Genomic DNA, 26542 nt, shown 5'->3' on the forward strand with positions numbered 1-26542 from the left:
GCAGGGATTTACCCAGGAATATGGTCCCAGGATCATGCAGGGACATTCCCAGGCTGACCCCTTATACACCAGCCTAGTCCCTGCATTTTCTGGTGTGAGGGGGAGATACAACCACTCCCCTCTCCCTACCCCCCTTTAACCAACCAGCTATATCTTCGGAACCAACTGACCCATTTACATGAGACCAGTATCATATTGAAGAACTTTTGAGTTGCTTCGAATGATTTTGGTCCCGTGAAACTGGGCTGCTTGGTTCCAGAGAAATCTGCCCTCAAAGAACATAAACATGAAATTACATTTAAGAAAAAAAAAAAAAAAAAATCGGTTTAACCTCAATATCCCTGGAACAAATTAACCCATATGGATCCAGCCTGGTATCAGATTGAAGACCCAGTGATTTGGGTTTGACTGAGCTTCAGTGATGCCGAAGGGGGACCTGGCAGCCGTTGAACTGGGTGGGGGTCGGAATTAGCGGGTCCCATGTTATCCTATAGGGAAAACGTTCCAGCTTTGCCTGGCAGTATCTCCGGTTCCCAGGGGGCTAGAGACACAGGGCTGGGCTCGTTGGAAAGCCCCATCCCTCAGCTACAAAATGGGCTAATGGGTGGTCCTGTGCACCCCCGGACCACCTCCTAGATTCACCTATGCATACCGTATATATCTTGGGCCAAAGCTTCCAACAGGCAAACCCTAACAGTAGGTTGCCATTTGTTAAGAAGGCACCTAAATCACCTTGGGTTGGGACAGATTTAAGATGCGCAGAGAAATTCAGGCGCGTGATTGCTAAGTGAGGCGCGTTCTGATTGTGGTGATGCCTGGAAACACTTAGTAAAATCGTTAACCTTTTAAATTCTGGTCATAAACACGATTTTACAACCTGCCACTTCATACATTCCTTAATGTGCGTAAACACACTGACCGATATAGCCGCTTTTTTATTGTACAGCCGATATATCGATGCACCAATCGCCAGTGTGTACGAGCGATATATCTGTGAATGGCATACTCATCCCTATACTAGATAGGGGATTCGGGCACTAGTGTTGGTGGTGGGCGGGGCTTCTTTGGTGCAGTGTGTGGCGATTATTATCAATGTTGTGATAGCAGGGGTGTGACACACATTTATCAGCATTTAAAACTCAATATAAAAAGGGTGTTTTATCCCTGGAAACCCAGTATCGCTTTACAGTAGATCGATTTTCATACAAAAATCTAAGCTGTGTATTCTACTTCACATGTGATGTTGCTATGGGAAATCAATAATATCCTGTCTACTATCTGTCACATCCACCATGGCTCTCACCCAAATCCCCTGTGCTGGGCCCAGCTCTAGGCTCTCTAACCGCATATGTAACACTATGGCGCTCACCTCTGCTTGTGTCCCTGGTCCTGGTAGGGTACATGTGTCCATGCTGTCACCGCGTGGTGACACTGGTGCTGTGTGCCCTGGTGCCACGCAGGGCATGAGCGGTATGAGTACTGAGCCGCCATTTGTGTTTGTGCCTGGTGAGGCCAGTGTCTGAATGCCGGCGTTTGCGCAGCTGCGCACAATCACTGCCGGCTGTAACCTGTCGCCGCCTCTGGCGGCCGCCATCTTTTGGTTCCCTCAGCCTCTCCTGTGCAGTTCCACCTCCCCTGTTAATGGGCTGAAAATTGCCGCAAAGTCCACCTGTTAAGTACTGACTGGCCGGGTTAGACCGGCAGTCAGTACAATGATGTCTAACCCTATGCATCATTGCTCCGGTCTGGCTCTGTAGTTCCCACTACAATCCTGCGTGTCTTCAAGGGAAGTCTCTCCTGTTAATCGTCCACTGCTCAATTCAAGTACCACGGACTCCACTGCCGCCAATGCGGATTCAGCAAGGTTAGCCCCCCAAAGGGGTATTAGCTTGCTTATCATTCCCGACAGTTATATCCAAAGGTTACCTCTGATTGCAGCCACGACCCAATCCAGTAAGGACAGTCTTCTTCATTTATATTCTTCATTCAATCCTCCAATCCTTCAACCAATCATTAAATCTCCAATCCTTCAACCAATCATTCAATCCTCCAATCCTTCAACCAATCATCCAATCTTTCAACCAATCATTCAATCCTTTAATCCTCCAACCAATCATCCAATCTTTCGACCAATCATTCAATCCTATAACCAATCATCCAATCTTTCAACCAATCATTTAATCCTCCAACCAATCATCCAATCATCCAACCAATTTTCCAACCTACCAATCAACCATCCAATCTTCCAATTGTTTCTCCAGTCTTCATTCAAGCATCCAATCCTTCAAGTATCCAATCAACTTCCTTCTTCCTCATTTATTCTTCAATTCTTCAAGCAATATTATTTCAAGTACCAAGCATCATCATATTCTGCAATAATTTATTGGACAATTGACTTTTACATTTGCATAATCTACAGTATATCATGTGTGCCATCAGTATCACTTGTTTGCAATATCTTTATTAAATCAATTTCATTTTATTCTATTGTTTCACTCCCTTCTGTCGTGGATGCAACATCCTTACATTAAAGCACCAAGCTGCCGTTACACTACAGCTGGTGCTTCTAAGAACGTGACACTATCTTCTAGAGGTTGCTAAATAAATAAGAAGTAGATTTTTACCCATAGCAACCCATAGCAACATCACATGTGAAGTAGAATATACATCTTAGTAAATTTCTCCCTTAGGGCCTTATTCTAGTTCACTCTTAGAGGCAAATTCCTTCTTAGCTGGACAAAACCATGTGCACTGCATGGGGGCAGATGTAACATGTGCAGAGAGATGCACCTGCAGCGCACATGGTTTTGTCCAGCTAAGAAGGAATTTGCCTCTAAGAGTGAACTAGAATAAGGCCCTAAGTCTCAAATGCTCAACTGAAAGCTGATTTTGTGGAATACAGAACACTCACAATGTAGAAGAAGGACAGATGATCAGACTGAGGGTCCAGCTCTTTATTATTGATGTAGTACTCCACGTTTACTGTCAGATCGGTGTCACATGATGTACTGTCTGTGGAGGCTTGTACTCTCAGATAGCTGTTTGTCTCAGAGTAGAAGGGGTAGATCCAGGTAAATAATCTCGGCCACATTCCTTCATTCTCTTCCAATGATTTCTTTCCCTGACAAAAAGAAAACGAAGGTGTTAGTGCTCAATTATAAGTGGACTTGCAAAGCTTACACAGGGTTTATGAATGCTTTGGAGCCGCGACAGATGCTAATGCCCACCGACTCTATAGAAGTTACCAGCGCTGCTGCTCTTTGTTAAACAATAAATACATCCGGAAATGACAGGAGGAGCACAGGTCTGTGTGCTCCCCCCACCCCTGGATCCGCCACTAAGTTATAGAAAAGGATACATCTGTATGCCGCCTGTACACAGTATGAGAAATACAAAGGACAAGACAATGATCTGTAGCACTACTGAGCACCCTAAAAATAGTATTTTCAATATAAGATCTATGAAATAATAATAATACAGGTTGAGTATCTTTTATCCGAGACCACAAGCATTTTGGATAAGGGATTTTTGCAGATTTTGGAGCATATATATATATTTTTTATACTTACCTGGTCCCCCGGCGGTGCTCCGATGATCCCCCGACATCCACGGTGTCTACTGGCATCCATGGCGGTCATCGGACTCCTCTTAAGCGGCATCCCCGGTCCCGCACCCGCGCAATGCATCCTTGGGACCGGGGGATGCCACTAAAGAGGATTCTGATGACCACCTGGGGACGAGGTAAGTATTAAAAAAAGAGGCAGGGCGGGGGGAAAGAACAACAAAAAAAAACACCAAACACGTTTTTTTAGAATATTCCAGTTTTTGGATATAGAGATAAGGGACACTCAACTTGTAGTAATAATAATAATAATAATAATAATAATAATAATAATAATATTAATTATGTACACCTGACATAATAACATAGGGAGTCATTCAGACCTGATCGCAAGGTTGCAAATTCACTATCGATATACTGTGCATGCGTACGTCTCGTAGCACACATGCGCAAGGTCTCCTGCAATAAAGTCCTGCAATTTCTTTTACTGCTGGCCTACATAAGTGGATTAACAGGAAACCAATGTTTGGGGGTGGTAACCGTCTGTTATCTGGGAGTACAGGGATAACACAGGCGTTCCCAGGCTTTTGAAGGGAAGGCGTATGATGTCTGACTAATCAGTGTGTAGTTTTGGAACTCAGAGTTGTGTTATTTTGCAAATAAAACACACATTTTGAGAATTTAAGAAAGGGCAAATGTTTCTTAGACTCAGGTACTGTATAATTAAAGTCTAATTTATGTAAAGTCCACCCCACACTTTGGTTATTTGATTACTTTTTTAGCTACAGTATATGTCTTTTACATTTTCCCAAATATTGGTGGCGGCAGGGAACCGGCGGGGCGCCGGTATCGGCAAGTGCATACACACTTGCCGATGCCTGGAGGGAGTGATGGCGCAGGAAGAGGGGTTGGCAGGGGGAGCGACGGCCATGGCCATAGTTAATGAGGACCTCCCTGAACTGACAGGTTGAGAGATGGGGTCGTTAATGATGCAAGGGTGCACACATTGTTAACGATATTGAGTGTATAGACTAGACGATATTGTGTACAATATCGCTCATAAAACCCTATCTGAACGTTATTGTACACAATATTGCCTAGCCTAGTGTGTATGGGGCTTTAGCTCAGAAGGTGCCATCAAAAACATTCCAGAAAACCAAGCTCTAGTTATCCCGCTGCCCACACATGCATACATACCCAGCGTTTGACTGGGCAATTAGGGCCCACCAGGGAATTCTGTAGTAGGGTCCCAGACTGAACAGATGTGGCCAGTTACCAGAGGGAGCGTGGCCAGCCACCACAAAAAGACTTGACCAACTAATAAAAAGGATATTCAAAGAACAGGGCCCCTTTTTGAGAACAGGGCCAATCTTGGTGTACTGTAGTTTTCATGGTATCCTAGTTTGTGTGCATAATATACTGTAACTAACCATCAATGACACCATGTCATCCCATGTAGAGGTGTCCATTGTAAATATTGCAAGGCCTTTCTCGTTGGTCACTGATGTCAGGTTGACCTCTCCACTTTCAAAGCCCAATACCAAGAAGACCGTTTCATTCTCCTTGGGTTGTTCTTTCTTGTCAAGAACTTTTATCTGTTGAAAATAAACAAATATGTTAATCTTTCAGCATATGCCATTGGTAATAGCCTTAGTGGGCTACATTGTTATTCACCCTTAAACAAAAAAAAAAATATCTAGTATACCTCCCAACAATTGTCTGAGTTATAAGAGCATTTACTGCATACGCTGTTCTCCTGAAGATACTTAATCACAATAAGGGGGAATAGCCACGTGCCCCAGGGACACCACCAAACTTCAGGTGGGTGGTAGCAGCACTTCTCTCCAATCCATTCCCTTCACTATGAATGCAGACCATGGCAGGTAAGTCAAAAGAACATCTCCCCTGGCCAAGGCATTTCAAGAGAGCAGGGGACCCATGCACAATCTCAGTCTGAGCAACCTCCTCTATAGCTGGCACCTTACCGTGTATGCGCAGTGAGAGCCAGTAGATTCTAGTGTAGTGCTAGAGTCTACTGAAGGTTTCTGGTGAAATGGCACAGTGGCCATTTTGTCAGTGACTTCCCTATGGTAAGGGTTTACGGTTATCATTTAGGTACTCCCTTTACCATAGGTCCCTCACCTGGAACCTGTGGTCAGCCATAGGAGACTGGAGCAGACCAAATGGGAAACAGTATTGTGTAATGAAGCAAAAGGAGGGGAAGGGTAATATGCCTAGTGGCAAAAGTCTGTGCAGGAAGTTCTTTAATTTGAAGAAATGTCTATTGTTCTTAGGGGTGTAAAGTAACATGCCCTTTTCAATAAGCGGCCAAATCAAACTGTCGGATTTGGCCGCTGCTGCTCACCAGGCCGATGCCGGGACTTTCTACTGAACTCTTTTTTTCTAAATGTTGCTGGTTATTTCTATTTTACTGTAGCTTTCAGGACAAATGCATGGATCATCCTTGTGCATCATCTATGAAGTAATGGTTCCCACTCATTGAGTACACCTCCACTTACTGTTCACAGAACTTTTACAATCCGGTCATTCTGGGTTGTTCATGATTTTCTCCATCTAAATGTTTCTGTATGTTGTCATACCCTAGTTGACCCTCCTGTGGTACAGTTCCATGGAGTGGTTGGAATATGAAGCCACTATTGCACAGCACTCCTCAGTGTCTGGGATGTACAGTTGTTGGCACCAGGTTGCCATTGCAACTACAATCCCACTTTTATTTTACACAGCACACCGACCCTCTGAGAATTAAACCTTTTATTTCCTCTTCTCTAGTACACTGATGGGAATCAGATTGGCACAAATAGTAAGTTTCACCTTGCTTTTCAAGTGACAGTAATTGTCCCAGCATTCATGGCACTTAGGCCCTTATTCTGATCGGTGCGGCCGGATCCGAATATGCGGCCAGGACCGTGCGTGCGAAACCCCGCCTTCCATACGGATCGCCAACTCCGTCCGTACGCGGCAAGAAGCTGTCCGAACGGACCGCACGTGTATTTTTCATGGAATACGCCTCCTCCATCTCAGGGAACCTCCCCCATCATTCGATGGTCGCAGACCATCGAATGCAGGACCGAGTGTTCCGCCAGCTCCCGCAACCTCAGACCACACGGACATTTTTCCGTGCAAAAGCAGGGATCTGGGCGGGCAGCAGACATCCGGCGATGTCATATGTCCGCCCCCTACACGTGCGTGACGGCCGCATTACCATACGTACGCCCAGCGTTTGCATGGGAACGCCCATGAAACGCGGGGCGTACGCATATGGTAATGAGCCCAAATAGCCCTTCACGCCCCTCTCCACCCCCTGTTCGGAGTGTTCATATTTCATGCGGGATTTGGCCGTACGCCCCGCTCGCACATGCGCAGAGACGCCTCTGCACATGCGCAGACACAAAACATCGGCGGCACGAACGCATGCGGATATTACCGCACCAACCAGAATAAGGGCCTTAGAGCTTTATCCTATTCCCTTGATGTTTACAGGATCACACAATTTAGTGACTTGAACCAACTTTCATTGCAACTGCAATGTCTCATGGCTCCTGCATCTATGTACCAGCAATCTTTTTTCGGGCTACATTTATTGCTGACTCATTCTTTCTCCCATGCTTGCATGATGACACACCACTTGGTGCTCTGCATTATGAGGCCTTATGTCCAATTTTGTGACACTAGAAGAACTTGTAATTAGACATTTTGGGTTTTATGTTCTTCTCTAAGTCATCTCTATGGAAACTGATGGAATAATTACTATTCAATTCAAATGTATTTATTAGCTTTTGATTATTGCTGGGATCTTATGTTGCAAAAAGTCATTGTAGGCTCACCCCCCTTACCTTAACAGTAAAAGGGATTCCTTTGTGGTAATGCTGCAACTTATCCTCAAACTCCATTTTTTCAGAAACGTGAATTTTGTAACCCCTGGATGCCTTCTCTGTGTAACCTGTGAAAAAAAAACCACTTAGAATATAAAAAGTAACCACGGGATAAACTAGAGTTCCAAAGCTGTCTCTGGGAAAATAGGGTTGGCACCTTTTTCCCTGTGGTTCTCCATAGCACCATTTTTCAGTGATTTGTGTGGTGCTAGCTGGAGAAGTAAGTATAGCTATGGATGCAGAATGTGTTCTTTCTCAACACAGGGGCTCATGTTCTCTGTACACCCTGTACCCATTTTAGCTCATGGCAATATTTATCAATCACAGGAGAATGTATTTGCCTTTAAAAAAAAACACATTTCAATTTTTTTTATGCCAAATACTTATTGGATGAAAAATGTGGCAAGGTATCTCAGACACTTATCAAATGTACTTACACCCAACCATGGGGCCGATTCTGATCTGATTGAAGGGCTGCACATTTTGCAGCCCTGCGATCAATTAGCCCCTCCTAGTCTGAGTGAAGGGCCGCCCCTGTGCAAAGGGCGTACGAAGAGGGGGAAATCCACTCACCATCTAATGTATCCCCCCAAGTGCACGCCGCATAAGTCAATACTTACTCTGCGCTTTGATGACCGTGGAGAGATCAGGGCCTGCTGCTTATATCAGCGGCCCTTCATCCCAACGGTCGGGCCCATCTGCGTTTTTGTGCGGCACTCCCAGACAATGCTGTCAATCAGCCAACTGTCAATCAGCCAGCATGCGGCCTGAAATCACAGGCCATCACTGGCGGTGGCCACACAGAGGGCTCACGCATGTGCACTGTGGACCCTGGCCATAAGTGGTCCTGCAGTAATCGCCAGTGCTGTGAATTCACAGCCCTGCGATCTCGGTTGAATAGACACCCATGTACAAATGAAAGTAGCAAAAAATGTATTCTAAAATAAAAACATATGCTATAGGCAAAACTGATGAAGAAAGCACCAAACTGTGTCACACATCAATCTGCAATCAGCCAATCAGAACTTGTGCAAGTAATATGCTGTTTGGCATGCATATATATGGCTCTGCGCTATGTCACAATTATGTGAATGTGTCCTTATTGCATAACACTTAGCTCCTATGTTCAGCCAGTCTAAGTGGAAGATGTACTTAGCCTCAGAGAGAGAGATACAGTTGATGGAGATAAAGTACCAGTTAACCAGCTCCTAACTTCATATTTCAAACACAGCCTGAAGCATTGCAGTTAGGATCTGATTGGCTGGTACTTTATCTCCATTCACTTTATCTCTCACCAAGGCTAAGCACATTGGCCCCTAAGTGTAAATATTCTCAATTACCCAAGTACTTTTTTGTGGTCATGCATAGTACATTTCTGTATATTTTATACTAAGCAAATTGGTTGACACCAAACTCAAAACATAGACACCAAAGCTGAACTTATTTGATGTATCCAATTTATATTTAGAAAGCATCTAGGTTTGGCTAAATAATATCTGATACTTACCAGTGTTCTCCTCCGCCAGGGATGCTCTGATTAGTAGATATTGCATTTCGTCTGTTTTGGAAATGTTGAATGTATCAAGGTCAATATCTCTGGATAGGCAACCTCTGTCATCAGTCTGGAAGGGGAGAGTAATAAAGTGTGAAAAGGTATTTAAAGACCAAGAACGTTGTGGAGCAAGGAATTGCAAATTAGATGCTCAAATAGGGCCTTATTCTAGTTCACTCTTTCTGACAACATCCTTCTTAGATGGACAAAACCATGTGCACTGCAGGTGGGGCAGATGTAAAATGTGCAGATATATTTCGATTTGGGTGAGTTATTTTGTTTCTGTGCAGGGTAAATACTGGCGGCTTTATTTTTCCACTGCATTATAGATCTCACTTTGAAGTAAAACCCCACCCAAATCTAATTCTCTCTGCACAAGTAACATCTACCCCACCTGCAGTGCACATGGTTTTGTCCATCTAAGAAGGAATTTGTCAGAAAGAGTGAACTAGAATAAGGCCCATAATTTGCAATAGTTCCACTTCAATTCCAAGCAAAGGTGCATACACATTGGGCGTTTTAGTGTGTACGCCGAGCAATTTTGTGAAATTGCTGGATGTTAAATTGCTCAGTGTGTATGCACACTGAGCCATTGTGAACACTGCCTCCTTGAAACTGGGATCAACTTCACAATGGTTATAGAGTTAAGCCCCATATACACAGGGCGACGGGGAGCTGTGCTGAGCGAGCTGGCTTAAGCACAGATCGCTCAGCAAACATCGCGGCCTACTTGAGATGAGTTTTGTGTATCCTATTGCTTATAGACAAACCCCACGATCTAGCAGGATAGACAATAAAAGCACTGTCTATCTCTGTGGATGATAGCGACACGTGGGACTGTGCATCACCGTTGCCAGTGGCTATTCACACGAAGCAATCTGTGCTTCATTTCTAAGTGATCTAGGGCCAGATTCTCTAAGCTTCAAAGGTGATAAAATGGAGAGTGATAAACAGCCAGCCAATCAGCTCCTACCTGTCATGTCACAGACTGTGTTTGAAAAAAATCAGGCAGGAGCTAATTGGCTGGTTGTTTATCACTCTCTTTTTTATCACTTTTGAAGCTTAGAGAATCTGGCCCCATGTCAGATTGCTTAGAAATGGGGTTACAATTGCCCTGTGTGTTAGACCAATATCAACATCGACCCCAAAAAATTACATGTCGCCATTTTAACCGTGTCAGCATTTTAAATGACTAATTCCGACCTTGTCAGTATTTTGACCATTGGTTGTCAGGATTTTGACTATCAGGAAATCATACTGAACCCGTTGAAACGTAGTATTGAAGTCAGGGCCGCCTAGAGGGGGCGGGGGTGGCGGGTACTAATTAGCCGGGCCCGAGCTTGCTGGAGGCCCTGGTCCGACCCCCCCTTCCCCCTCCGTCCCTCCCGGGCAGCAGCACACACATGTGCTGTGCTGACAGCAGGCTTAGCATGAGCATCTCACAGCATGACCCATCTGTAGAATAAACACATACTAATACTAGATACAATATGCAGCAAACAATGGCTTTAGGTCAAGTAATAAATAAATCTATATTTATAAAAATGGATGTACTGTATGGGCCTTATTCTAGTTCACTCTTTCTGACAAAATCCTTCTTAGATGGACAAATACATGTGCACTGCAGGTGGGGCAGATGTTACTTGTGCAGAGAGAATTAGATTTGGGTTGTTTTTTCTTCAAAGTGAGATCTATATTGCAGTGTAAAAATAAAGCAGCCAATATTTACCCTGCACAGAAACAAAATAACTCACCCAAATCTAATTCTGTCTGCACATTTTAAATCTGCCCCCCCCCCCCCCCCCTGCAGTGCACATGGTTTGGCCATCTAAGAAGGATTTTGTCAGAAAGAGTGAACTAGAATAAGGCCCTATGTGTGTATATTCCAGCATACTTCTGGAATGCCTGGAGCAGTTTACACCAAGCTTGGTACACATATGACTTAGATTCTGGAACAAAATACTGTGGGGGTAAGACACCCCTAACATCACCATGAGGGTCCATCGGGCCCAAAAAGGGGTCCAGCCCCTACAAAAAGTGGGTTAGGGAAGCAACATATGGCAGAGTTGGATATAGAGGGGGTAGAGGACATAGATTGGGTCCAGATTAAGTTCACAGCCACTAACACCTGCAATCCAGACACCGCCTGGGTCCCAGGGCAAAAAAGGTGTCCAGGAACTACAAAGTGGGACAGAGATGCAAGAAATGGCAAAGTTGCATAACATAAAGGGGGTAGAGGACAAGGGGTTTAAGGGAAAAAACTGTGGTCAGATCTGGGAGCCCAACACAGACAGGCGTATGCCGCTCACACCATGGCCAACAAAAGAAGAATAAGGTTAAGCAATGCTAATTGCACAAGCAAACCCGAGCAACCGCGGGTACCTCAGCTAGTCCTTAAATAATCAGTGCATACAGTACAAATAATCACAAAATTCATGTAGTATTAGCTTCATAAAACAGGGGCAAAAAAAGCCCATCTGATCACATTTATGCCAGCATTTTCCTGTTTTGCTCACCGGCAGATTCATTTGAAGGCACCCCTGCAAATCTTCATCATCGGCAACGTCCAGCGGTGTAATCAGCATATAGCAGTCCCACCATCCATGACATTTCTTTAGGCAGACAGATACGTTAAGGGAGCCCGGAACCGGGTTTCCATGTGTATAACTGCAATGAACATGAGCAAAGGTAACAGAAGACTAAGGAGCTGAGGTGGACTTGAGTTTATCGTATCTGTGCACATTGTCCTTTTGTATTTTAAACACTCCCATTTTTTTCTTTATGTTCTAGCAATATTGATTCAGAATCATTTTGTGCCTATGCTTATTTCTGCTTAGATAGGTGAAGCAAAGGATGCAGAGAGCTTACACACATTGGCCGAGTACAATAGGATGCTCATGCTCCACCCATGGTGCAAACTATGCACTGATGATGGTAACAATCTCTGAAGCTGTTTTATGACAATCTCTGATTGGCTGATCCCTCCCAGTGTTTTATGACTTAAGGTGCCCATAAACTGCTGCGACATCTTGCAGCAGTGTTTGGACACCCGATACCCAGCAGGTCGACGGGACCGTTCCGGTGGTAGGGACGCATGCGATCAGTTGTGATGGATCGAATGCGTCCCTGCTTCCCGCCCGCCTCGCTGCCAGGAGGGACAGCCAAGAACCTGGACCATGCATCGGACCCGACTGCATGTCAGGGAGAGACGATTTGGTCTGATTTAACGGGCCGATTGGATGCAATCGGCCAAAATCGGACCAAATCGCCTCAGTGTATGGGCACCTTTACCCTGTCAAACAACACAATGGGGGAAATTTACTAATCAAAGTTTGGTAGGAATTGGCGTATTCGTATTTAGTCTTATTCATATTCGGGCACATATTCTTATTTTTGAAATTTATTAATGAAGAAGTACGTTAGCATTTTGCCTTTTTACAGCCGATTCTACCAGTCGTATTCGTATTCTTGTAATTATACAAATAAATACGCCAAGAATACAACTTGTATTTTACATTTACTCCCATGTTAATTTGAAATTTACTAACAATTTGTATTTATAAATACATACGTATACTAGGTGTAAACCGTTACAAACCGTCAAAAAATACGACTGAAAAATAATGCCATGATTTCCAGGCGTATTTCACATTTTCAATACTTTCACATTACTCAGATATTGGCCTACAGCTACTCCCGTTAACAAATGTGTGCCTTATAACAGCCCATTAAGCACACAAACACCCTTTTCTGCTTGTTACAAACAGAGATGGGTACTCATTTATACATTGAGAAATTTTCATTGTGGGCTGTGGGCTACCTGATGTCCTGACACATGCATTGAAGAAGACGCCGGTATCATGAAACAGAACATCAGCAGCAGCTTGTGCAAGTTCCTCGGAGGCTGCATATCCCTCGATTAATCCTCCCCCACCTGACTACTGTCACTGGGCCAGATGCACTAAGCTTCGAAAGTGATAAAATGGAGAGTGATAAACAACCGACCAATCAGCTCTTACCTGCCATGTCACAGACTGTGTTTGAAAAATGTCAGGCAGGAGTTGATTGGTTGGTTTTTTATCACTCTCCATTTTATCACTTTTGAAGCTTAGTGATTCTAGCCCACTATCATATGAAGACATTGCACACACAAGAACATGTTTAACCCTTTATTTAACCTGTGTTGATTTTCTGGGTTTTAAGTGTTGCAATAACTCAGGTTATACGTGTGTATGGGGTAGAACACAGCAGCCAGTTCTGTTTGTGCTGGAGCAACCCCATACCTGTGTGCTTGGTCATAGGGAGCTGGAGCACCTACAATCATTCTAGAAGACTGCCTCCTTTGCCCCTGGGCATGAAAAGGATACAGGGACTGTGTGCATGAATCACACATGCCCCGAGGTGGCACATATGTGCTGCAGGGACAGGCAGCCATAGGGATAACAGGAAGAGAGCAGCACAGGTCCATGTACGTGTCTCTGCCCTGCCCGGGCCCTACCCCACTCCCACCCTCTGCTGGGCGGCCGCTCACCTGCAGGGAAATGCCGCTGTACTTCCAGGGACCCCGCTTTCCTATTCTCCCGCACTCCGGTCACCAGCAGGGTCCCCAACTCCCAGGATGACGGAATCGGGCCCGGAGTACAGGAGAAGGCCTCCCGTGATGGGGCATGGGGATAGAGCGTCTCCCTCTGTATCCACGCCTGACTGGGGATAGTGCGGTGGGAAATGGGGAGGTGCGCAAACTCAGAGTGGCAGATCTGGGCTATGGACTGTATGGAGGGGTGGTCTGTGTATAACACTGGGAGGGACGTTATACACACAGTGATATGCTGGGAGGGGGGCGGTGTGTGTATAACGCTGGTAGGGGGGGGTGAGGATGTAACTCTGCTCAGCATTATATGATGATTGACAGATGTGGCTAAATATATAAGATATATATTATAAGGGCACGGTAGTGCCCTTATATTAAGGCTGAATCGAACAAACGGATTTTTCCCATAGGGAACTTTTCGGATGGGGGCATGTTGTTTGAGGGACTGCACCTCAAAAGTGACTGGGCGTACTGAGCTGAAATTTGGCATGTAGGCGTAGAATCGTCAACCGGTGCTGCGTGCCAAATTTCAGGGCTAAATATAAAAAAATGACCAATTGGGAGTGATCTAAACTTCCAACTGCCAGTTTTTTTCTGACACTTCAGAAATGACACTTTGTCACCCATGTTAGTCTATGAGGGTTTTTTTGGGAAGGCATAACTCGGGGTAGAGGAACAATTGAGACTTGGGGTTTGTTTTATTAGGTAGATATTGTCCCAGTGGAGTGCCTTTTGGGGTTGAGGATTTTCAGATAGGTACAGTTTTTTTATAATTTAGTGAAACGTCCCCCATTATAAAGATAGGAGCTCCAACTTGTTGCGCATGCGCAGTTTGTCCAGCAGGGGGAGTACAGACAGAGGCCTCACTTGGGTGTACCAAGATGGCCGACGGAGATGCGAGGGGCTAGAACTTTAGACCTGCTGCCTACAGGGGTCCCGCTGCTGCAGCCCCGCAATCCCTCCAAGGGGAGAGGACCGTCGGCGCACCACAGACAGGAGCTAAGAGGTTTAAAACTTATTTTTGCAGTCAGCCACCCGGCACGCGATTGCTATGGGCGGCTGACACTTAACACCCACCCACCAACCCACAAGAATAATTGCGCGGCATACGCGGGAGGGGAAGCTTTCTTGGTTTGCCTGTTTAAAACACGCAGCTCCCGGCCGCCGCGCGCATACACACACTGACATGAGCCCGTGCTGCTGCGGCGCTCATGTCAGTGTGTGTATGCGCGCGGCGGCCGGGAGCTGTGTGTTTACACTGGCAAACAAACTAAGGAAGCTTCCCCTGCCGTGTCTGCAGCGCCGCGGCTGCAAGTATTCTTGTGGGTGGGGTGGTTTGTGTCAGCAAGGCTGGTTCTGGGGTTGGTGGTGGGGGGACCCAGCGCTGTATGTGCCAGTGATGCAGCGGCGGCATGAGAGCCGCAGCTGCTGCATGTCAGTGCATGGCCCCCCCTCACTGCCCCCGTGTGTCCCCCGCCCCCCCCTCACTGCCCCCGTGTGTCCCCCGCCCCCCCTCACTGCATATACTGTGTATACGCTGTGCCCCCCGTGTGTATGCTGTGCCCCCCCGTGTGTATGCTGTGCCCCCCGTGTGTATGCTGTGCCCCCCCGTGTGTATGCTGTGCCCCCCCGTGTGTATGCTGTGCCCCCCCGTGTGTATGCTGTGCCCCTGTGTGTATGCTATGCCCCCCGTGTGTACGCTGTGCCCCCCGTGTGTACGCTGTGCCCCCCTCTGTGTACGCTGTGCCCCCCTCCTCGGTGTGTACGCCGTGCCCCCCTCCTCGGTGTGTACGCCGTGCCCCCCTCCTCGGTGTGTACGCCGTGCCCCCCCTCGGTGTGTACGCCGTGCCCCCCCCTCGTTGTGTACGCCGTGCCCCCCCCTCGGTGTGTACGCCGTGCCCCCCCCTCGGTGTGTACGCCGTGCCCCCCCCCTCGGTGTGTACGCCGTGCCCCCCCTCCTCGCTGTGCCCCCCCCTCCGTGTGTACGCAGTGCCCCCCTCCTCGGTGTGTACGCCGTGCCCCCCTCCTCGGTGTGTACGCCGTGCCCCCCTCCTCGGTGTGTACGCCGTGCCCCCCTCCTCGGTGTGTACGCCGTGCCCCCCCTCGGTGTGTACGCCGTGCCCCCCCCCTCGGTGTGTACGCCGTGCCCCCCCCCTCGGTGTGTACGCCGTGCCCCCCCCTCGGTGTGTACGCCGTGCCCCCCCATCGGTGTGTACGCCGTGCCCCCCCCCTCGGTGTGTACGCCGTGGCCCCTCCTCGGTGTGTACGCCGTGCCCCCCCTCCGTGTGTACGCCGTTCCCCCCTCCTCGGTGTGTACGTCGTGCCCCCCTCCTCGGTGTGTACGCCGTGCCCCCCTCCTCGGTGTGTACGCCGTGCCCCCCCCCCCTCGGTGTGTACGCCGTGCCCCCCCCTCGGTGTGTACGCCGTGCCCCCCCCCTAGTTGTGTATGCCGTGGCCCCCCCCTCGGTGTGTACGCCGTGCCCCCCTCCTCGCTGTGCCCCCCCCCCTCTGTGTGTACGCCGTGCCCCCCCCTCCGTGTGTACGCCGTGCCCCCCTCCTCGGTGTGTACGCCGTGCCCCCCTCCTCGGTGTGTACGCTGTGCCCCCCTCCTCGGTGTGTACGCCGTGCCCCCCTTCTCGGTGTGTACGCCGTGGCCCCTCCTCGGTGTGTACGCCGTGCCCCCCCCCTCGGTGTGTACGCCGTGGCCCCTCCTCGGTGTGTACGCCGTGCCCCCCCTCCGTGTGTACGCCGTTCCCCCCTCCTCGGTGTGTACGTCGTGCCCCCCTCCTCGGTGTGTACGCCGTGCCCCCCTCCTCGGTGTGTACGCCGTGCCCCCCCCCCTCGGTGTGTACGCCGTGCCCCCCCCTCGGTGTGTACGCCGTGCCCCCCCCCTAGTTGTGTATGCCGTGGCCCCCCCCTCGGTGTGTACGCCGTGCCCCCCTCCTCGCTGTGCCCCCCCCTCTGTGTGTACGCCGTGCCCCCCCCTCCGTGTGTACGCCGTGCCCCCCTCCTCGGTGTGTACGCCGTGCCCCCCTCCTCGGTGTGTACGCTGTGCCCCCCTCCTCGGTGTGTACGCCGTGCCCCCCTTCTCGGTGTGTACGCCGTGGCCCCTCCTCGGTGTGTACGCCGTGCCCCCCCTCCTCGCTGTGCCCCCCCTCCGTGTGTACGCCGTTCCCCCCTCCACGGTGTGTACGCCGTGCCCCCCTCCTCGGTGTGTACGCCGTGCCCCCCTCCTCGGTGTGTACGCCGTGCCCCCCTCCTCGGTGTGTACGCCGTGCCCCCCCCTCGGTGTGTACGCCGTGCCCCCCCCTCGGTGTGTACGCCGTGCCCCCCCCTAGTTGTGTACGCCGTGGCCCCCCCCTCGGTGTGTACGCCGTGCCCCCCTCCTCGCTGTGCCCCCCCCCTCCGTGTGTACGCCGTGCCCCCCCCCTCCGTGTGTACGCCGTGCCCCCCTCCTCGGTGTGTACGCCGTGCCCCCCTCCTCGGTGTGTACGCCGTGCCCCCCTCCTCGGTGTGTACGCCGTGCCCCCCTCCTCGGTGTGTACGCCGTGCCCCCCTCCTCGGTGTGTACGCCGTGCCCCCCTCCTCGGTGTGTACGCCGTGCCCCCCTCCTCGGTGTGTACGCCGTGCCCCCCTCCTCGGTGTGTACGCCGTGCCCCCCTCCTCGGTGTGTACGCCGTGCCCCCCTCCTCGGTGTGTACGCCGTGCCCCCCTCCTCGGTGTGTACGCCGTGCCCCCCTCCTCGGTGTGTACGCCGTGCCCCCCTCCTCGGTGTGTACGCCGTGCCCCCCTCCTCGGTGTGTACGCCGTGCCCCCCCCAACTTCGTGTGTACGCCGTGCCCCCCCCACCTCCGTGTGTACGCTGAGCCCTTTAATATTATTATTTATTATATTTCCTGCCCAGACGCTGACCTCCCCATGCCACGGCCAGGACTGAGGAGCTTCCACAGCCTGCGGACCAGATTCAGGCGCTTCCCTGAGTTGCCTCCGCCACCGAGAAGGCAGAAAGAAGCCACCCGGACCATCAGAGGAGCAGCTGCATCCAGGTAAATCCGTCCCCCCACTGTCCCTGTGTGTACTCGGCCCCCACCCCACTGTCTGCGTGTGTACCCACTGCCCCCATGTGTACGCTGTCCTCTTCCCTGTGCCCCTATGTGTACGCTGTCCTCTTCCCAGTGCCCCCATGTGTACGCTGTCCTCTTCCCAGTGCCCCCATGTGTACGCTGTCCCCTTCCCAGTGCCCCCATGTGTACGCTGTCCCCTTCCCAGTGCCCCCATGTGTACGCTGTCCCCTTCCCAGTGCCCCCATGTGTACGCTGTCCCCTTCCCAGTGCCCCCGTGTGTACGCTGTCCCCTTCCCAGTGCCCCCGTGTGTACGCTGTCCCCATCCCAGTGCCCCCGTGTGTACGCTGTCCTCTTCCCAGTGCCCCCGTGTGTACGCTGTCCTCTTCCCAGTGCCCCCGTGTGTGCTCTGCTCCTCCCCCAGTGCCCCCGTGTGTGCTCTGTCCCCCCCAGTGCCCCGGTGTGTGCTCTGTCCCCCCCAGTGCCCCCGTGTGTACGCTGCCCCCCTCGTGCCCCCGTGTGTACGCTGTTCTCTGCCCCCCTGTGTATGCTGTTCCCTGCCCCCATGTGTACACTGTTCCCTGCCCCCCAGTGCCCTGTGTGTACGCTGTTCCCTGCCCCCCAGTGCCCCCGTGTGTATGCTGTTCCCTGCCCCCCATTGCCCCTGTGTGTTCGCTGTTCCCTGCCCCCCAGTGCCCACGTGTGTACGCTGTTCCCTGACCCCATGTGTACGCTGTCCCCTTCCCAGTGCCCCCATGTGTACGCTGTCCCCATCCCAGTGCCCCCATGTGTACGCTGTCCCCTTCCCAGTGCCCCCATGTGTACGCTGTCCCCTTCCCAGTGCCCCCATGTGTACGCTGTCCCCTTCCCAGTGCCCCCATGTGTACGCTGTCCCCTTCCCAGTGCCCCCATGTGTACGCTGCCCCCCCCAGTGCCACCGTGTGTATGCTGTCCAACCCAGTGCCCCCGTGTGTATGCTGTCCCCCCCAGTGCCCCCGTGTGTATGCTGTCCCCCCCAGTGTCCCTCCCAGTGCCCCCGTGTGTATGCTGTTCCCTGCCCCCCAGTGCCCCCGTGTGTACGCTGTTCCCTGCCCCTGTGCCCCCGTGTGTACGCTGTGCCCCCCGTGTGTACGCTGTGCCCCCCCGTGTGTACGCTGTGCCCCCCGTGTGTACGCTGTGCCCCCCGTGTGTACGCTGTGCCCCCCGTGTGTACGCTGTGCCCCCCGTGTGTACGCTGTGCCCCCCGTGTGTACGCTGTGCCCCCCCGTGTGTACGCTGTGCCCCCGTGTGTACGCTGTGCCCCCCCGTGTGTACGCTGTGCCCCGCCCGTGTGTACGCTGTGCCCCCCGTGTGTACGCTGTGACCCCCCGTTTGTACGCTGTGACCCCCCGTGTGTACGCTGTGACCCCCCGTGTGTACGCTGCGACCCCCCGTGTGTATGCTGCCCCCCCCGTGTGTACGCTGTGCCCCCCCGTGTGTACGCTGTGCCCCCCCCTTCCTGTGTACGCTGTGCCCCCCCCCCCTTCGTGTGTACGCTGTGCCCCCCCGTGTGTACGCATTGTTATTGTAATTATTATTATTATTATATTTCCTGCTCAGACTCTGTCCTCCCCATGCTGCCGCCGGGACTCGGTTCAGCCGCTTCCACAGCCTGCAGCCCTAACAGTCTGGTGAAGCCCCGGCGTTGAGTTGCCTCGGCCACCCGGAAGACAGAAAGCAGCCACCCGGGCCATCAGAGGAGCAGCTGCACCCAGGTAAATCCATCCCCCCACTGTCCCTGTGTGTACCCTGTCCCCCATCCCCACTATCCCTGTGTGCACCATGTCCCCCCAACTGTCCCCCACACCACTATCCCTGTGCATACCCTTTCCCCCGTCACTGTCCCTGTATGTACCCTGCCCCCCCCCAGTGCCCGCCATGTGTACGCTGTCCCCCCCAGTGCCCGCCGTTTGTTTTCTGCCCCCCGTGTGTACTGTCCCCCCTGTGCTGCAGCTGCACCCAGGTAAATCCGTCCCCCCTCTGTCCCTGTGTGTACCCTGTCCCCCACCCCACTATCCCTGTGTGTACCCTGTCCCCCACCCCACTATCCCTGTGTGTACCCTGTCTCCCCCCGTGTGTACGCTGCCCCCCCAGTGCCCCCCCCGCATGTACGCTTTCCCCCATTCAGTGCCGCCCCCCGCATGTACGCTGTCCCCTTCCCAGTGCCCCCACTTGTACGCTGTCCCCCCCGTGCCCCCTGCGTGTACGCTGTCCCCTTCCCAGTGCCCCCTGCGTGTACGCTGTCCCCTTCCCAGTGCCCCCTGCGTGTACGCTGTCCCCTTCCCAGTGCCCCCTGCGTGTACGCTGTCCCCTTCCAAGTGCCCCCTGCGTGTACCCTGTCCCCTTCCAAGTGCCCCCTGCGTGTACCCTGTCCCATTTCCAGTGCCCCCTGCGTGTACCCTGTCCCCTTTCCAGTGCCTCCCGCGTGTACGCTGTCCCCTTTCCAGTGCCCCCCGCGTGTACGCTGTCCCCTTCCCAGTGCCCCCCGCGTGTACGCTGTCCCCTTCCCAGTGCCCCCCGCGTGTACGCTGTCCCCTTCCCAGTGTCCCCCGCGTGTACGCTGTCTCATTGCCAGGGGTGTGTTATCTTTAAACATTTAAAAAAAATCAAATTTTATTCTTACACTGAAATTTTAAATTTAAAATAAATTGAAAAAAGCTATGAAATTACATTGACAAAAAACCTTACGGTTTCACATGTCCCATTAAGGCTTCTTACACATGATCTGGCATTTCTGAAACCTGTTGTAACTCTTCCACTCAAACGCCAAAAAGCAATGAAATTACGATCATTAAGGCTGACGCCTTAATGGATGTGTTCCTTGCGCAATACAGATATGGTACGCCATCACAGCCTGTGGGTAAGTGCAGATTCAGCACTCTCACAGAGTGAGATTGCTGTCACTCACACAATGGTGGAGCTGCTAATTCACAGATTTGTGTGCTCATTGGAATACACACATGCAGTCTATGCAACTGAAGGTCTGAACAGTTATGTGGCGCACTCATCCTAATAAGTACCTGCAATCATCTAAAACGGTCTAGCCCACTGAGTTACTATAGTGTTCATTCTAGCACCCGCCATCTTTGAAAACCCATGCAGTTCCGCTTCCCTGCCTGGGGTGTAGCTGTCTGCTGTAGTGCTTCTAGCACAGTGTGATCTGTATATCAGCACTGCAAACCAGACCTGTGCTAGAAACACTACAGAAGACAGCAACACCCCAGACAGGGTAGAGGAACTGCATGGGTTTTCAAAGATAGCGAGTGCTAGAATAAACACTATTACTAGAACTATCCCACTGAGAGTCCAACATCTTTCACACTCACTACATACTGTATATCCATTTCATTTAGTATTCACATGCAGTTACCAGAAACATCTTTCATATTTGCAAAAACTATAATACTCCCAACTACTATGCATCTACACTTTCTTCTCCCACCTTCATGCTGCTCTGTCTTCCCCGATACCTACTGCTGTGTCTATTCCCTCATCTGCATCAATGTGTCTTTTCCCATCTGCGCTGCCCTGTCTTTTCACACAGGTGCCACTGTTTCCTTCTATCTGTGCCACTGGCTTCCCCTCTATTAGTGGTACTCTGTCTCCCCCTCCATCCATGCTGCTCTGCCTGCCTCATCCATGACACAGTTTCCTTCCATCTGTACTGCTGTCTTCCCTCTCCATCTGTACTGCTCTGTTTTCCCTTTATCCCCTTTGCTCCGAACCCCCTCCCCCATCAGTGCTGTCTTTCCTCCAACTGCTCCTCTGTTTCCTACCCAATCACATCACTCTATCTTACCTTCCCCAATCTGTGCCACTGTTTTCCACCCATCTGCTTTGTTAGTCCCCCATCAGTGCTGCTTAGCCTTCCTACCATCTACGCATTTCTATTCCCCATCCGCACCACACTGCCTCCTACCCCAATCAACACCACTTTTAACCCATCCTCTCGGCTCTGTTTACTGCTCAAACCTTCAGTTGCATAGACTGCATGTGTGTATTCCAATGAGCACACAAATCTGTGAATTAGCAGCTCCACCATTGTGTGAGTGACAGCAATCTCACTCTGTGAGAGTGCTGAATCTGCACTTACCCACAGGCTGTGATGGCGTACCATATCTGTATTGCGCAAGGAACACGTCCATTAAGGCGTCAGCCTTAATGATCGTAATTTCATTGCTTTTTGGCGTTTGAGTGGAAGAGTTACAACAGGTTTCAGAAATGCCAGATCATGTGTAAGAAGCCTTAATGGGACATGTGAAACCGTAAGGTTTTTTGTCAATGTAATATATATATATATATATATATATATATATATATATATATATATATATATATATATATATATGGAAAGAAATGAAAAAAGATACTGGCGACCAATTATTGTGAATTTAAAAGATATGAAAAATATATAAATATATAAAAGGTAATTTATTTGGATGACAAGATATAGTAAAAAACAATAAGACAGCTATGCATACATATGAATAATAGAATTTTTATAGAAAAAATAGGGGATATAAAATGGGGAATTTAGGATAAAACGACACTTGAATCTAAAAATGGAGGACCTACGGATAAAAAGGTTCAAATATAAAAAGATATATAGATAAAAGTTAAGATATAAAAGAATCCTTAACTTTGTGAGGTAGTAGGAGGTAGGTGACCCAACGCGTTTCGTCGAACTGACTTCTTCAAGGGCCCTTGAAGAAGTCAGTTCGACGAAACGCGTTGGGTCACCTACCTCCTACTACCTCACAAAGTTAAGGATTCTTTTATATCTTAACTTTTATCTATATATCTTTTTATATTTGAACCTTTTTATCCGTAGGTCCTCCATTTTTAGATTCAAGTGTCGTTTTATCCTAAATTCCCCATTTTATATCCCCTATTTTTTCTATAAAAATTCTATTATTCATATGTATGCATAGCTGTCTTATTGTTTTTTACTATATCTTGTCATCCAAATAAATTACCTTTTATATATTTATATATTTTTCATATCTTTTAAATTCACAATAATTGGTCGCCAGTATCTTTTTTCATTTCTTTCCATAACTCTATAAGTAATATACCATTACTTTTATTGAAAGATAGGCTGACACCTTCATAATATAAGGGAATATTGTTGTGAGTCTTCTATTTATCTAGCACAAGTGGCGCCTCTTTTCCAAAACAACTAGATATATATATATATATATATATATATATATATATATATATATATATTAGATCTATAATTCTCTTGATATACTCCAGAAATATATGCTTTTTAAAAGTAATTAGATATTGATGTGATGTCATGTCATTTTTTATATATATGCTAATATTTGTTTATTTTCTCTCCCTTGATCTTGTCTCCTATCATACAGGGGATTTATAATATATATGTAGTTTTTATAAATGTCTATTTTTAGAATATTTAAATATGTATATAAATGTACTTGTATATTTTTTTTATTGATTTATTTATTATGGTTTTGTGCATTAAAGTTAGCATAAATTTATGTTAGTGATTATTATTCTGTAACTCCAGCCAGTGAGGTTTTTTCCGCTGGTTGGATACTGTTAAAAATATCCTCTGATCTCTGTATTCACAAAGTATAAGTAAGCCTTCTCAAGCATCTAATTAGCATAGGCTGTTCTTGATTAACGCTAATGAATGGGCTTTATAAAGTGAGACCATACTTACCCAAGACACGCCTCCTGACGAAGTCCCACGACGAAACGCGTTGGGGCGTGTCCTCCTGACGTATCAGAGCTCCTGTGCTGATTCTTACCTGTCCGCTGCTGCCATGCTGAGAACGCTGCCACTGCCGCCATCGCTGATCCATCTTGGTTAGGGGCAGACTGGAGTCCCCAGGTCCCGTGCCTTCAGCTTGGTGTGCCGTGTATGCTGTCACCGTTTACACTTTGGTCGGAAGTTGCTGGAATCCCCAGATCCCGTGCCACACGCATCTCTTCATTCAGAGAACGCCATTGCCGCTATCCATTCTGGACGGAATACCTGGAGTCCCCAGATCCCGTACCTACAGCGTGCATTTAATTGTCGGTGACTATACTTCTCATGCTGGCTATTTATACTGTTTTGTATGAGCTTTTACACAGATTTTTTCAGTAAAATCTTTAACCTGTGGCTCTATTGTGCGCTCCTTCTTTTTCTTTTCACACATATACATATATATATATATATATATATATATATATATATATATATATATATATATATATATATATATATATATATATATATATATACACACACACACAGTATATCACATTTATATCTGTTTATTCAAAGACCTTGTTCCACTGGGAACATAAAATAAAAGTGTAAATACAGCCACCGTTAAGTGGATAAGATGAGGTAATATTATTGCCTTCATACTTACCTTCCACAAATATCTATGACAAAAGCTTCATCAGCCACCACCACGTGAGAGGGTGAGTTAATGTTGAGCTCAAATCTCTTCAGGACTAAAGTGAAAGTGTGTAAGAATAGGATGCAGTTAGTAACATTAGAAATGGCGAGAACCCAGATCAGAAATCAATGTAACCTGTGAAAATATTTATACAATTATATTATTCTACTGATTTGTTTTGCTCAAACTGAGATACAGTTTTTGTGCTAATTTCCTCATTTGTACATTATACTATACTGTATATGATATTGCACCTGTTGAAATTTATAGTTCAACATATAGCATTACTTTCTGAACATAAGCTTTGTTTCATTTCACTCTGACAAAGGCTAGGTACACAATGTAAAGATATATGCACTGACTGTCCATCTCTCCGCCCAAGTGGGCAGTTCTAGTAAGCCTACACACTTAGCGTTGGGCCAATCATTATGTTGGTCCAGACATCACAGATGGAAGCAATGGCGCAACTACCGGGGGAACAGCTGCTATGGGGCCCTGGCTGCTTTGAGAGCACGCAGCTCCCCCTGCATCCAATCACCAGCTGCCTCCAAGGCCTGCAGCTCCACTTCCCTCCTTCCTTTATTCCCACCCTGAGAGCCATGATTTGCAGGTATATAGGAGGCGGGCACTCCGTGGCATTAGGCCCCAGCACTAAATACCCAATTTCTCTACCCCACCTCTCTCTCTCTTCCCCTCCCCTCCTCTTTTTCTCTACCTGGTCTTTCAAAGGGGCAATCACTTACAAAGCATGGTTTTACATTGTAAGTGATTACCCCCTTTAAAAAGATTTTGGCTGGCATCACATCAGCATTACATCACTTTGGTTAACTTTCTCCACTTTATCACTCTCCTTGGCTTAGTAAATCGGCCTTTATGACTAAAACATTTTAGTAAAATAATGCATGGAGAAAAGTCAAAAATAAAGCAATATTTTTAGTAGAAGTACAACCCAAGGAATTGCAGTTGCCGTAACTGATATAACTCTTACAGTATGTGCCTACTCTATTGGAATGGGCAGGTGTAGGATGACCATCGAATGATGTGGAACGTGCACGCAGATCTCAGGTTGCTCAGAGCTACCTTAGATCTGCGTGCACATTCTGAGGGAAGCGGGCAGCTGACATCCACTGATCTGCGTCATTGGCACCCGCGTCATCGACCATTAGCATGAGAATGCCCAGAGTTCTCATGGGAACGCCCATGAAATACTGGGCATTCCCATTTGCTAATGGACCGCCCCCGCCCTTCGCTCGCAAGGATGGGTGCCTGCACCCAGCAAACAGTTTTTTTCACAGTAGCTACACACACCCAGCGCATGCATATGCAGAAATTATTATTATTATAATTTTATTTATAAGGCGTCACAAGTGTTTCGCAGCGCCGTACAAAGGAACAGTACAGGGAGACAACACTTGGCATAACATTGAATAAATAACAAAAATAGAGTACAGGTAAAGAGCGCCACAGTTCAATACACATTACAGCTTAAGTAGTGAGGACTCAATCAACATTCAACTAGAGGCTTGAGGCCAATGATGGAGATGAGTATGCAGGCGAAGATGGTCACTGAGTGTTTGAGTACAGGAGAGCTGTGAGTGACATGTGAAGAGAAGTGGGCTTTGACAACAGGAGGGAAGAGGGCCCTACTCGGAGGAGCTTACAATCTAGTAGGATGGGGAGACAGACAAATTACAAGAGGTGCAAGCAAGTGGGTGGTGTCTAGATAGCAGGTAAGTAAACAGGCAAGGGCAGTGCCAGATTAAGATCTAAATGGGCCTGGAGCTGAAAATTATCAAGGGCCTATTATGCGCAATAATTTTGGTTGCGGCCTGCACCTAATAATGTGGGTGGCGTGACCAGTGTTCTGTTTGGGTGGTCTGCTCATGGGTGTGTCTCTATTTGTGTAAATACTTTCAACTAATTATATATGCCTGGAAAAGGCAGGGGGCTGGCATAGGAAAAATGCAGGGAGATATATTGGCGGGTGCCCTCCAAAGGTGCACCCGCAGGACGCCGATGTCCTAAGATACTTGCGGAGTGAGGTGGCACTCCAGTCATAAAAAAAATACTGAAAGCCAAAACTTGGTAGACAACATTTCAGCACCTTTTATGCGGTCACCTAAGTTTGCCACACCATATACCCCTTATACAAATCATGCAACACAATAGTAACCCCCTTATATTGTACTTGCCTCTTACACATTATGCCACATGGAATGAGCCAAAATTCACGCCGACCGAGCCAAAATTCACACTATGGCACACGGATTGAGTCAAAATTCACATTATGCCACACAGATGAATGCAAAAAAATGCACATTTTGCCACATGGATTGAGCCAAAATACACACTATACCAAACAGATTGAGCAATAATGCACAATATGCTTCACAAACAGGGGCATTGCACGCCAAAGGCACG

At 48.6% G+C, this 26542-nt stretch overlaps 1 protein-coding gene across 1 annotated transcript in view; it reads right to left on the reverse strand.

Moving 5' to 3' along the window:
• LOC146009235 (alpha-2-macroglobulin-like protein 1) overlaps window positions 1–26542 on the reverse strand; it is a 159522-nt gene that overhangs the window by 105256 nt on the left and 27724 nt on the right. The window contains exons 7-12 of the mRNA XM_083149396.1: window positions 24092–24176; window positions 11524–11674; window positions 8963–9077; window positions 7417–7523; window positions 4993–5157; window positions 2912–3121 (exon numbers count right to left, since the gene is read on the reverse strand). Coding sequence (XP_083005522.1) covers window positions 2912–3121; window positions 4993–5157; window positions 7417–7523; window positions 8963–9077; window positions 11524–11674; window positions 24092–24176 — 833 coding nt within the window. The remainder of the gene's footprint in view (window positions 1–2911; window positions 3122–4992; window positions 5158–7416; window positions 7524–8962; window positions 9078–11523; window positions 11675–24091; window positions 24177–26542) is intronic.

Source organism: Crinia signifera, chromosome 6 (assembly GCF_055691185.1).
Source record: "Crinia signifera chromosome 6, ASM5569118v1, whole genome shotgun sequence".
Lineage (NCBI taxonomy): Eukaryota > Metazoa > Chordata > Amphibia > Anura > Myobatrachidae > Crinia > Crinia signifera.